Below are 11,976 nucleotides of genomic sequence, written 5' to 3'. Positions count from 1 at the left end.
ATATGCATCGAAAGACGGATAGAAGGAATCCAACTTCCTCTATTTATGCACCAATAATTATCTTACATATAATAAATATATTTAATTATACAAATTTAACCCAAAAATTACTAATATAATGTATAAATTTTATATTTTGACACGTCTGGTCTCTGATTTGACTACACAGTTTCCGGATCGTTGCCATTTAAATGTCACTTCGCTCTCCTACTTTCCTTTATGTTAGTAAGTAATAAGTTTTATTTAGATTGTATCGCTTCGGAACATATCAGAAACCTAACTTTTGATAAAAAACATTTCAAACACGCTCTAAAACATGATATTACCTTGAAGTGATTCGATTTTCTCTCAAGTTCTTCAGACTTCTGATCCTTAAGGTTACGTTTCCCAAAGTCGGCGAAATTTCAATACGAAAATGATCTAAAAAACGTAATTTAAAAGACGGAAAATACATTAGAATGACAATGAGTATGCCGATGATGCTATTTCGGACCCTCGCGAGGTCAAAAACTCTGAAGTATTTCGTGGACAAGTCTCTGCAGAGACATAACCTTAAACCCAAAACTAGATTATTTTCAACTGGTGCAGAAACGCCTCAAACTGAGGACCTAGTGTGCAACGTCGGGACGATAGGTCATGTGGATCATGGTAAAACGACCTTAACAGCAGCTATCACGAAGTATTTGTCCGAGGTGAATAAAAGCTGCAAGTATGTTTCTTATGAGGAGATCGATCGGGCGCCGGAGGAAAAGGCCAGAGGAATTACGATAAATATTGCTCATGTTGGATATTCTACGGGAAAGAGGAGATATGCTCATACTGATTGTCCAGGACATGCCGATTTTATTAAAAATATGATCAGTGGCGCTTCGCAGATGGATGGTGCGATTTTAATTGTTGCTGCTGATGATGGGCCCATGCCACAAACTAAGGAACATCTTCTCTTGGCGAAACAAGTTGGAGTAAAGCATGTCGTCGTTTTTATTAATAAGGTAATAAGGTATTTTCACTTCAACTACCTCGTTAATTGCTAAAGGAAAAACAGTGGACCTAATTAATGGGATTCGGTCCATCTTTGCCCTATTTTGCTAATATCTTCGTAAAAACTAATTTTTTCTGTAAGAAGTGTGTGAAAAATAGTTAGTATTTTGTAAGAACTATTTAATGAAATAATACAATTATAATAATGATTATTCATTACGAAGATATTACAAAAATAAACATTTGTCCCATGCATTTGTTCCATTATTTTCCCCTCAGCATTCGACGAAGAGAAGTTAGCTGGTGCTTGAAGTGCAAATACTTAATTTTATTATTTGTATACCTTAGACTTCACACTCTTGCCCCCTTTGTTAAAGAATTCCTCTTTTCCCTCCTATTCTCAAGAAACTTCCGTTCATATATTTCTGGTTCAGAAACCATCACTTTAGGTTAATAACTATCTACTGTTTGGTTGAAAATATAACTATTTTTTTCAAAAATCAACTACATATTTGATTAAAAATGCATATTTTTTATCTACGATTCAACTATTTTGCTTAATATTCGTTTAAATAGAAAATTCGCCCTCTTGTATTGAAAATTCATATTTTGGTAGAAAACTAATATTTTTTTGTTGGAAATTGAACTGCTTTGTGGACCATTCGTCTTTCCGGATAGATAATTCCTGTTTTTGGGTTTAAAATTAATCTTTTGATCGAAAAGTAATCTTTTCTGAGTTGACAGCCAATTTTTTTTTAATGGAAAAGTCTAATACTATTATACTTTTGGCTCATACTTCATCTCTTTTGCTCAAAAAATTTTGTTCGAAACTATTAAACTTTTGTTGTTGAACATTCCTCTTTTCGGATAGAATATTCGTACATTTAGATTAAAAAATCATCATTTGGTAAGTGAGCATTCATTAATTACGTAAGAACTAAAAGTAAGTGTGACATTTATTATATTGAATGGTTCTTAAAAAATAAAAAATAATTTCTAAAGGTACTTCTATAACAAAAATAGTTTTTTTACAAGGATATTAACAATATAGGGCAAAAATGGACCAAATGCCATGCATTTGGACCTTTCTTTTCCCCCTCAGTACACAACGAAATGAAGTTAGCCGCAATTAAGTGAAAATACCTGAATAATGAACAAGCCTAAAAGAATAAATTTTTTAAAAGTTAATTCTTTTTTTGTTGAAAATTGACTTTTTTCTATGAAAAGTCATATTTTTGTTCTTTACTGAATAATCTTTCCTAGTTGCAGTTTTGTTGTTGTTGAAAGTGCATGTCTTTTGGTTAAAAGTGCAACTGTTTGGTTACAAATTAAACTACCTGATTGAAAGTTGAACTATATTGTTAAAAATGTGTCTTTTGATTTAATTTAACTGTTTTTTATTTTAAATTAAAATATTTTTTGGTATCAGTATCAATTATTACATTTTTCGTTGAGAATACATCTTTATTGGTTGAAAATTAAACTACCTGATTGAAAGTTAAATTAGATTCTTTAAAATTTATTTTTTTGCTGTACATTCGTTTCTTTTTAGTTGAAAATAAATTTGTTAACTTGAGTATTAATTCAGTTTTGGGTTGAAAATTGATTTTTTTTAGTTTAAATTCCAACCATTTTGTTGAAAATATTTGTATGTGTTGAAACTTTATCTTTTTTAAAGGAAATCGGTCTTCTAGATTGAAAATTTATCTTTTCGGGTTTAAAAGGCAAATATTTTTTAAAGAGTGCAATTTTGCAACTTGAAAAGTCAACTCTTTTGTTAAAAATCCATCAACTTTGGTAGAAAATCAATATTTTTTGGTTGAACATTCAACTGTTTTGTTTAAAATCAAATATATTTCGACTTAAAATCTTAGGAATATGGTACCTAAATTAATTTTTATTAAAACAATTTAGTCCCCTAATTTCGCGAAAAATCACTTTATTTCCCCTCTTTTGAAAGCATTTTGGGTTGTGAAGTCTGATCTTACATTTAATCATTTGTCACATTGTGCTATAATTTTTGGTTTTTGCAGGCAGAGATAGCAGATGAAGAAGTGCTTGAACTAATAGAAATCGAAATGCGGGAAATGTTATCGAATTTCGGATTCGATGGGATAAATACTCCAGTGATATGGGGATCTGCCCTTCTAGCTCTGAAAGGCGACACTTCCAAATTTGGAATTCCATCTCTGAAAACTCTGCTTGATGCCTTAGACAACTATCTTCCGAATCCCACGAGAGATTACACTTCTCCCTTTATTTTACCAATAGATAACAGTTTCAACGTTCCTGGTCGAGGGACCGTAGTTGTTGGAACAATAAAGCAAGGAATCATGCAGCGGAATGTGCATTGCAACCTTCTCGGCTTTAATGAAAATTTTAAGACTTCTATTTCTGATATTCAGGTAAGGTTTTTTCAGTTGTAAGGGTAAGGGTTCGAGCAATTTTTTGTAGATATTACTTTTGGCCATTTCAGAATTTTCCAGAAATAATTTTTTTATCAATACAGATAATTTTTTTAAATATCAAACGACGGGTTTTTTCGTATTCGGTTAACTTCTATAACATTCTTTTAAGAAGTGAAATATATATATTATATTTCGAAAAAGTCTTAACTTAGTCGAAAATGATTTTTTCTAAAATATTATTTTATATTATTTGTTATAGAATATTGTACAAATAAATAAATGGATATTTTTTGTACATATAGAAAACGCAGAGTGGCCTCAGGCCCGGCAAGTTCTGTAATCCAGAGGAAAAACTGCAATATTTTTGATGAGGAAAAGTTATGGATTTAAAAAATAATGCAAGTCAGGCCATTTTTACGACATAGTTACTTTTTTCGCAACTCAGTTTTTAGTCATTTTTTAAAGAAGCATAAAGTGATTATAGTCACTTTTTAAAATAAGATAATATTTCAGGCTATTTTTTTTAATTACACGGAATCTTCAAGGGATTGCAACAAATTTCAGAGCTTTGCAAAATTTGAAGAAATGTCAAAAGATTTGAAATATTTTAGAACATTTGATAAGATTCTACGTAATTTGAATTTTATTTAAGTAATTTAATAGAATTTCAAAGGATTTAAAATATTTTAAAAGATTCAAATGCATTTTTAAGAGCTTTAAAAAGTTTCAAACAGTTGCAAAAGATTTTTAAATATGCTGAAAGATTCTAAGGAAATTTTTGAATGACTTCAATAATTCGAAGGGACTTAAAAAAAAATTATTTTAGGGTCTTTTAAATGATTTCAAAGCATTTTCAAGAGATGTAAACAATTTGAAGTGATTTCAAAAGATTTAGACGGAAGTAAATTATTTTAGAGAATTTTTAAAGTTTTCAGGAAATTTTCGATGGACGTCAATAATTTGAAGGGATTTCAAATGATTTAAAATATTTTAGGGTATTTTTAAAGATTCCAAAGCATTTTTAGGAAACTTAAAAAAATGTGATGTGGTCGTAAAGAATTTCCTAGAATTTTAGAAGACCTGGAACGCTTTTATAAGATCTATAAAGTTTCAAGATATTTTGAGATTCCAAAGGAGGAGTTTTATAAGGTTTCCAAGGATGTCAAGAGATTTTCATCAATTTTCCAAGATTTCAAGAAATGTTAGATGTCATAAAAATTTTATATTATTTTAATAGATATAAAAAATGTGTGCACAAGGAGTGAGGGATTTCGTAGGTTTTCAAAAATTCAGGTCAGATTTTCAAAGTATTTGTTATGCAATTCATTTGAATTCACTCTGAGTTTTTTGGTAATTCTCTTTAATTCACTTAAATTCGTTCGAATTTACTCAATTAAATGCATTTTTTTTAATTTTTGGCAAATTCATTTTAATTCTTTTAAATTTAGCTTAAATTATTTTGAAATCTTATGAATCGAATTCTTTTAATCTCAACAGAACATTAGTCAAATTATTGTAATGCGCATTAGTTATTTTTAGTCACTTTTTTCGAATAAATTAGACTGGCAGCGCTGAGACTAATAAATTATGAATTTAAAATCGTTTTATTCAATTAATAAAAGATTCTTTATTAAAAATGTTACATGTTTAGAATTTTGTCTTTAAATATTAATGGCCAGGGAAAATGAAACATTAGTTGGTGAATTTTTAAAATGAAGTTTTGAGGCCACCCTGAAAATTGTAAAGCTAACGTTACAAGTTGGAATGATCCAAACAAGCTTTACATACTACATGGACGATCCCTGTGAAAATATAATAATAGCTATTTCAATTAGAGGATTTTTTTTTTAATTGCAGATTTTCCAGAAAAGCGTAAGCACGGCAAAAGCGGGAGAAAATGTAGGAGTTTTAGTAAGATCAGTAAAACACAGTAATGTCCGAAAGGGAATGTTGTTGTGCCCTATCGGTTTCCAGACAATTAGTAATCACTATGAAGCTCAAATGTATTTATTATCAACCTCAGAAGGTGGAAGGACGAAACCTCTTCAGGTAACTGAAATATTTAATTTTCTGCCAAATGAAAAAAAAACGTTCCTTCCTAATTTTTAAGCTTTGGGCAATATTTTCTCTTTAGGCAAATGGATACTGCACACAAGTGTACAGCGCAACCTGGACAATATTCGGAAGATTCGACCTGGTTCTCCCCCAAGGATCAAAGATCTTAATGCCAGGAGAGCAAACAACAACGAGAATAACATTCCTCGAACAAATGCCCATGACCGTAGGCCAAAGTTTCACTATTCGAGAGAACAGATCGACTGTGGCAACTGGAATCATCACAAAAGTCCTGCCATCCATTCGCATTGTCAACGGGAAACTAAACAAAGTGCAGATACCAGGAATTCTACCTTAGTTTCTGAAACCAAAACACTTGTACAGAGTGAGATACGAAATGTTAAGTTTAGACTTTTAGACCATACGAAAATATAACATTTTTGTTATTATTTAATTTATATTTATTTTGCCTCAGCAATCTTGCTCGTGTAATTCTCGGCAACCATGCAGAGGAATTAAATTTATACAGTTCATAATATTCAATTTACACATGATCTTCAAAGCCTGAAAGCGAAACAATTTACTGAGAAAATAGAAGTAATAAAATATTGAATAACAAGCCAATCTCTGGTGATTCATAATTTAAAAAAAGGAAAGTTCTCAATGACTTATTTACGAAATAGTAGGTACTTTATTTTTTATTAAAGAACCAACGTGTAACGTATCAATATATGTTGTATGACTATCGTGTTTATCGTTCGAATATGGAATTGTTGAATGATGTTAGAGCAGAAAACCCGACGCGCTTTCCCAAACGGACAGAATTCGGGAGTTCGTGTGTCGGGTTGAGGTGCATTCCCCAACAGCGCGGCGGCTTGACTCGTTTATTTACTTCTCTAGTGACGCCTCGGCGATTTTGCTGGACGATTTTTATGCGTTGAATCCAGCCAAGAAGTCTAGAACGATCTTCTTCAATTTGGCGTCTGACGCTTCACTGATTATGCTTTCCTTTGCGATAACGGCAAGGAGCTCTTGTTGGGTGGCCCTGGAACGAACAAATTGGGATTTTAAAATAGGAACTTACTGGTAGTTGGAAAATGGTCAATCAAATTTGTCAAATCAAATTGCTTACTTGATGTGGGCAAGGAATTCCTGCTCAAAGACAGTGATTTTGGCGGGGTCCATTTTGTCAAGGTATCCTCGGACTCCGCAGTAGATGACGGCGACCTGTTCTTCAATGGCCATTGGTACTGGAAATAAAAAATGTTATGGTTAGAGATAAAACCGATTTCTCTTATTATTCTTAGAGTTTTAAAGTTGGTTGTGCCAAATTCATAAGTTTACCGAGACAACTTGACATCAATAAATTAAAGCCTTAAAAACTTTATTTTGCAAATTTACCTAAGGGATCGTTCATACTCTATGTTATGGGGGGGGGGGGTCCCCACGAAATCTAAGTTTCGTAGCGTTTACGTTCCAGTCAAAGAAACGTTTAACGTATATTATTCACCTTTTAGAATTTGGAGAAACCTTGTTTTTAACAGTACATGCTTACAGTTGAAACTTCAGCTTTTTGATTGAGAACTCTCGAATTTGATTAAAAATTCAGCTTTGGTAGTAAATAAAACTTCTGGTACCAAAATTCTTCTTTTTTAGTTAAAAATTCAACTTTCTGGTTCAGAATTCTTAAATTTTGTTTGAAAAGCTCGTTTTTTTGTAGTAAATTAATATTTTTTATTCAATTATTATGTTTTAGTTGAAAATTCAACTTTTTAATGCAGAATTGTTGAAAATTGTTAAAAAATTCGTCTGTCTTTAGAGTGAACTAATATTTTTTTAATTAGTTTTTTGGGTAGTAAATTAATATTTTGGTTTAAAAATTTTCCTTTTTTAAGTCGAAAATTCAACTTTTCGTTTCAGAATTTTGGAATTATGTTAAAAAACTCGTCTTTAGTAGCAAATTAATAATATTCTTTAAAAATTCAACTTTTTAATTGAGAATTTTATTGAAAATTCGTCCTTTTTCGTAGCGAATTATTATTTTTGTTTAAAAAATAATCTGTTGTTGAAAATTTAACTTTTTGGTTGAGAATTCATGAGTTTTGTTTAAAATGCGTTTTTTTAATTAGAAAAATTAATCCCTTTGTTTTCAAACTTCAGAACTAGATTTTAAAGTTGAAATACTTTCTTAAAAATTAAAAAATTCTTTCTTAAAAATTTAACTTTTTAGTTTCGAATTCTTAAATTTTATCGAAAATTCGTCTTTTTGTTAGTAATTTAATCTTTTTTGTTTAAAAATGCATATTTTTTAGCTAAAACTCAACTTTTTGGTTGTAAACTCTCAAATTTTATTAAAAATTCGTCTTTTTTGTTAGTAAAGTAATCTTTTTGTTTAAAAAATCATGTTTTTTAGTTGAAAGTTCAATTTTTAGGTTGAGAATTCAAAAATGTTGTGAAAAATGCGTTTTTTTAGTAGAAAATTATTTTTTGTTTTGTTTAAAAATGTATCTTTTTGATTAAATTTAACAACTAGGTTTTAAAACTAAACTATTTTTTTAAATGCATTTTTTGGTTGACGGTTCAACATTTTAGTTAAAAATTGATCTCTTTGGTTGGAAATTGAACTGTTTTGTTAAAAATTCATTTTTTGACGTTGAAAAATTACTTTGATAATTAAAAATTTACCTATTCCTTTCTTGGACAAAAATTGTTCTTTTTGAAGTAAAAATTCAAATTTTTCTTAAAATTCAACTATTGTGTTAAAAATTCGTTTTTTATTGTTGTTGAAAATTAATTTAGTTTAGTAGAAAATTCAACAACTTTTGGGTTGAGTGTTCTTGTATTTTGTTGGAAATTCGTCTTTTTTTGTTCAAAATGAAATTCTTTATCAAAGATTCATATTTTTTATTTTATAACTCAACTATTTTGTATAGAAAATTCATCATTTTCTCCGTAAACATAAAAAATTTAATAAAAAAATCAATTATTTGGTAGAAAATTCATTATTTTTATAACTAAATTTTTTTACATTCTCATCATTTATGACTCAGAAAGTATTAGAATTGTCGGAAATTTAACATCATAGTTTTTCAACGGATCTCCACGTTTCGAGTCCACCTGAATCCGAAAATCAAGTTTTTACGATTGTGCCTGTCTGTCTGTCCGTCCATCTAGCCGTCCGTAAACACGATACCTCTCGAAAAAATGACCGGATCAAATTCATCTTTGGCACACTTTTTTTAGGTCCTAAAAGAAAGGACAAGTTCGTTAACCAGCCGTTTTTGATAAAAACTCAAAAAGTGAGCGCACTTTGAAGACTTTTGAGACTACTTTTTTCTGAATTTGAAAATTCTATGTGCAGATATTTATACTATTAAAAAGAACAAACAATTTATCCCTATGACTTTTTTCGATAAAAAGAAAATTCTCAGTTATAGCATTTTCAAAATTTTTTAAATCAACCGATAATCAAAATTTTAAGCCAAGCACACGATATGAAAAAAGTCAAGAGAAGAAAAACGTTGCTTTTTGAAAGCCCTACCAGATTATCATAAGAAATGTTTGGATTTTCTTTAAAAATCGAAAATTCAAATTTTGATTGCACAAAAAATAATGAAAAATTCCATTTTGTGGTCAAACTATGTAGGATACGGAAAAAGATGAATAAACAAAAATTTTGTATCCCAAAAAATATCTACAATTATGTTAAGAATCACTTCTTGATAGGACGCGTCCTTTTTGTTTTATTCGGGAAAAATAACATTGAACATGAAAAAATAAAATAAAGATGTGTGGAAAAACGACGAAAGTTACAAGAAAAAAAAAAGATTCAACAAAACCTGTTTACTAATGTCTGTCGGAAATCAAGCACGCAGTGCGAGTGTTACGAACCATACTTAATTAAGTAGACAATTCAGAATATGAAGACGCATAAAAATACAGGCATCTAAAAGAGATCTTTTTGATCAAGTTTAATTCAAGCATTCCAAATGCAAAGAATAAATATCCGAGCGCGAAGCGCGAGATTCAACAGTCGCGCGCACATTTCAACACTTTTCTGAAAATCACTTGTTTATTTTAATTGTTGATTTATTACCAAAGTTTAGAATTCACCACACCGTCATGTAGAGAATATAGGCACATTGGAAACTTGATTCCGTATAAACACAAAAATCAGTATAAACTTAAAATCAACGTTTGTCAACGATGGGGAGGGGAGGGTGTAAACATGGTCAAAAATTGGTAATGTAGTTTATGGATAATCCCTAAAGTTCATGAAGCAAAAACTTACCATATTGGCCCTGCTTCAGGAGTTCCGTAAGTCGGACACCACGGCTCAAGAGTTGTTGAGTGGCAGCGTCCAAATCGGAACCGAACTGGGCGAAAGCGGCAACCTCACGGTACTGGGCCAACTCCAATTTCATGGAACCGGCGACCTAATTTAACAAATTACAACATTACAACTGATACAATCTAAATTGATATGTAATAATTTCCATTTCTCCGATCTTCTTTTTTGTTGGTCCAAATATTTCGTATATTAATCTGATAATTTATGCAATAATTTCTAATGTGTAAATTAATATTTCTTTACCTGCTTCATGGCCTTGGTCTGGGCAGCAGATCCTACACGCGACACAGACAAACCGACGTTGATGGCTGGTCGGATACCCTTGTAGAACAACTCAGTTTCCAAGAAGATCTGTCCATCAGTGATGGAGATAACGTTGGTGGGAATGTAGGCAGACACATCACCAGCCTGGGTTTCAATAACTGGCAAGGCAGTCAAGGAACCACCACCGAGGGTGTCGTTCATCTTGGCTGCTCTCTCGAGGAGACGAGAGTGGAGGTAGAAGACGTCACCGGGGTAGGCCTCACGACCTGGGGGTCGCCTCAGCAAAAGGGACATTTGTCGGTAGGCCACGGCCTGTTTCGACAAGTCGTCGTAGATAATCAGGGCGTGCTTGCCGTTATCCCTAGAAAAAAAATCAGATTAGAGCACTAGAGTCTGAATTAAAATTCAACCTTTTTCCAATTTCAATTCACCTGAAAAATTCACCCATGGCACAGCCAGAGTATGGGGCTAGGTATTGAAGGGGCGCGGCATCGGAGGCCGTGGCCGAGACGATGATGGTATAGCCCATGGCTCCACTGTCCGTCAATCGCTTCACAATCTGGGCGACAGTGGATCTCTTCTGACCAATAGCTACGTATATACAGTACAGCTTTTTCTTCTCATCAGATCCTTCGTTGAAACGCTTCTGGTTGATAATGGTGTCGATGGCGAGAGCAGTCTTTCCAGTCTGCCTGTCTCCAATGATCAACTCTCTCTGTCCTCTACCAATTGGTACCAGAGAGTCGACGGCCTTGATGCCAGTCTGCATAGGTTCCCGGACAGATTGCCTGTAACAAATAAAAAATAGATTTCATTAGTTCAATTCAAGATGACTGCTAATAACCTTCTAAAGAGAAGTCTTTGACAATAGTGTAAGTTTAGAATTTGAGGTCTCGTGGTTGGCATTTACCTAGGGATGATACCGGGAGCCTTGGTTCCGATACGGAATCTGAGTTTATTGTTGAGTGGGCCCCTGCCGTCGATTGGGTTACCCAGGGCATCAACTACACGTCCCAAAAGTTGATCACCTACGGGTACGTCGACGATGGCACCAGTACGCTTGACGATGTCTCCTTCCTTGATGTGCCTGTCGTTACCGAAGACGACCACACCGACGTTGTCGGGCTCCAAATTCAAGGCCATACCTTTCAAGCCTGCGCTGAATTCCACCATCTCGTCGGCCTGGATGTTCTTGAGGCCATAGACACGAGCGATACCATCTCCAATACTCAAGACGCGTCCAGTCTCTTCAAGATTGGCCTGGCAAAAAAAGCTTATTTATTAATAAAAATATTTTTCAAAGCTCATTCTTTTTTGGGGACATCTCCAAAATTTGTTAAGCCGTAATTGAGAAAAATCATATCGCGGCCTTTTAAAATATATTAGGGTTTTATTTTTTTTTGAAGAATATTTTATTAACCGTGACTCGTTTCTGGTGCATTTAGTATATACAAAAAAAAAACATTAGAGTCAAAATAAATTATACAAAATTACCCGTTAAAACTAAAAAATAAGTATAGCTCTAATAATTTGGAAGATCCTTCAGAAGCGAATTTTGAACACAAATTTGGTGTAAAATTTCAGATTTAAAAAAAATCTTATTTGTAGGGTATCCTACAGAAAAAATTTGCTTTGTTAACTTTAAAGGGAGCGGACCCATGTAACGGCTTCAAAAAGTCGTTTTTTTTGTTGCTTAAATGGAACCTGGTCCTCCCAAAAAAATGCTGTGAAACTTTCAGAGCCATAGCTGCATTCTTTAACCCAAACAGGCGCCCCGCGCGCCTGGCGCTAGCCTGCCGATGCTGCCTTTTTTTTAATACGAGGGTAGTTCAAAAGTCCTTAGAATGACCAACAAATGGCGCGCGAATCGCTCCAAATCATCTGTTTTCAGTCAGCACCACTCCCGACTAGATATAT

At 32.6% G+C, this 11,976-nt stretch overlaps 2 protein-coding genes across 2 annotated transcripts in view; one reads left to right on the top strand and one right to left on the bottom strand.

The window, feature by feature from the left end:
• Window positions 1–168: 168 nt before the first annotated feature.
• On the top strand, window positions 169–5,893 carry LOC117175833 (elongation factor Tu). Its single transcript, XM_033365605.1, has 4 exons — window positions 169–992; window positions 3,015–3,386; window positions 5,247–5,438; window positions 5,524–5,893. Exons 1-4 carry the CDS (start codon window positions 459–461, stop codon window positions 5,800–5,802), a joined length of 1,377 nt encoding a protein of 458 aa, XP_033221496.1. The 5' UTR covers window positions 169–458; the 3' UTR covers window positions 5,803–5,893.
• Window positions 5,894–6,124: 231 nt separating this feature from the next.
• LOC117175831 (ATP synthase subunit alpha, mitochondrial) overlaps window positions 6,125–11,976 on the bottom strand; it is an 8,888-nt gene continuing 3,036 nt past the window's right edge. Inside the window, exons 3-8 of the mRNA XM_033365602.1 lie at window positions 10,970–11,319; window positions 10,491–10,847; window positions 10,039–10,420; window positions 9,736–9,880; window positions 6,577–6,694; window positions 6,125–6,489 (exon numbers count right to left, since the gene is read on the bottom strand). Of these exons, the coding sequence (XP_033221493.1) occupies window positions 6,375–6,489; window positions 6,577–6,694; window positions 9,736–9,880; window positions 10,039–10,420; window positions 10,491–10,847; window positions 10,970–11,319 (1,467 nt within the window). The 3' untranslated portion in view covers window positions 6,125–6,374. The remainder of the gene's footprint in view (window positions 6,490–6,576; window positions 6,695–9,735; window positions 9,881–10,038; window positions 10,421–10,490; window positions 10,848–10,969; window positions 11,320–11,976) is intronic.

Source organism: Belonocnema kinseyi, chromosome 7 (genome assembly GCF_010883055.1).
Source record: "Belonocnema kinseyi isolate 2016_QV_RU_SX_M_011 chromosome 7, B_treatae_v1, whole genome shotgun sequence".
Taxonomy (NCBI): domain Eukaryota; kingdom Metazoa; phylum Arthropoda; class Insecta; order Hymenoptera; family Cynipidae; genus Belonocnema; species Belonocnema kinseyi.
Note: the sequence above shows the minus strand (reverse complement) of the source record. Positions and strands in the feature narration are given on the sequence as shown.

Excerpts from the sequence above, each read along its gene's own strand:
- LOC117175833 (XM_033365605.1), top strand. The coding sequence starts at position 459 with ATGACAATGAGTATGCCGATGATGCTATTTCGGACCCTCGCGAGGTCA. Across the intron at positions 993-3,014 it reads TCGTCGTTTTTATTAATAAG|GCAGAGATAGCAGATGAAGA; the intron begins GTAATAAGGTAT and ends TGGTTTTTGCAG. Across the intron at positions 3,387-5,246 it reads CTTCTATTTCTGATATTCAG|ATTTTCCAGAAAAGCGTAAG; the intron begins GTAAGGTTTTTT and ends TTTTAATTGCAG.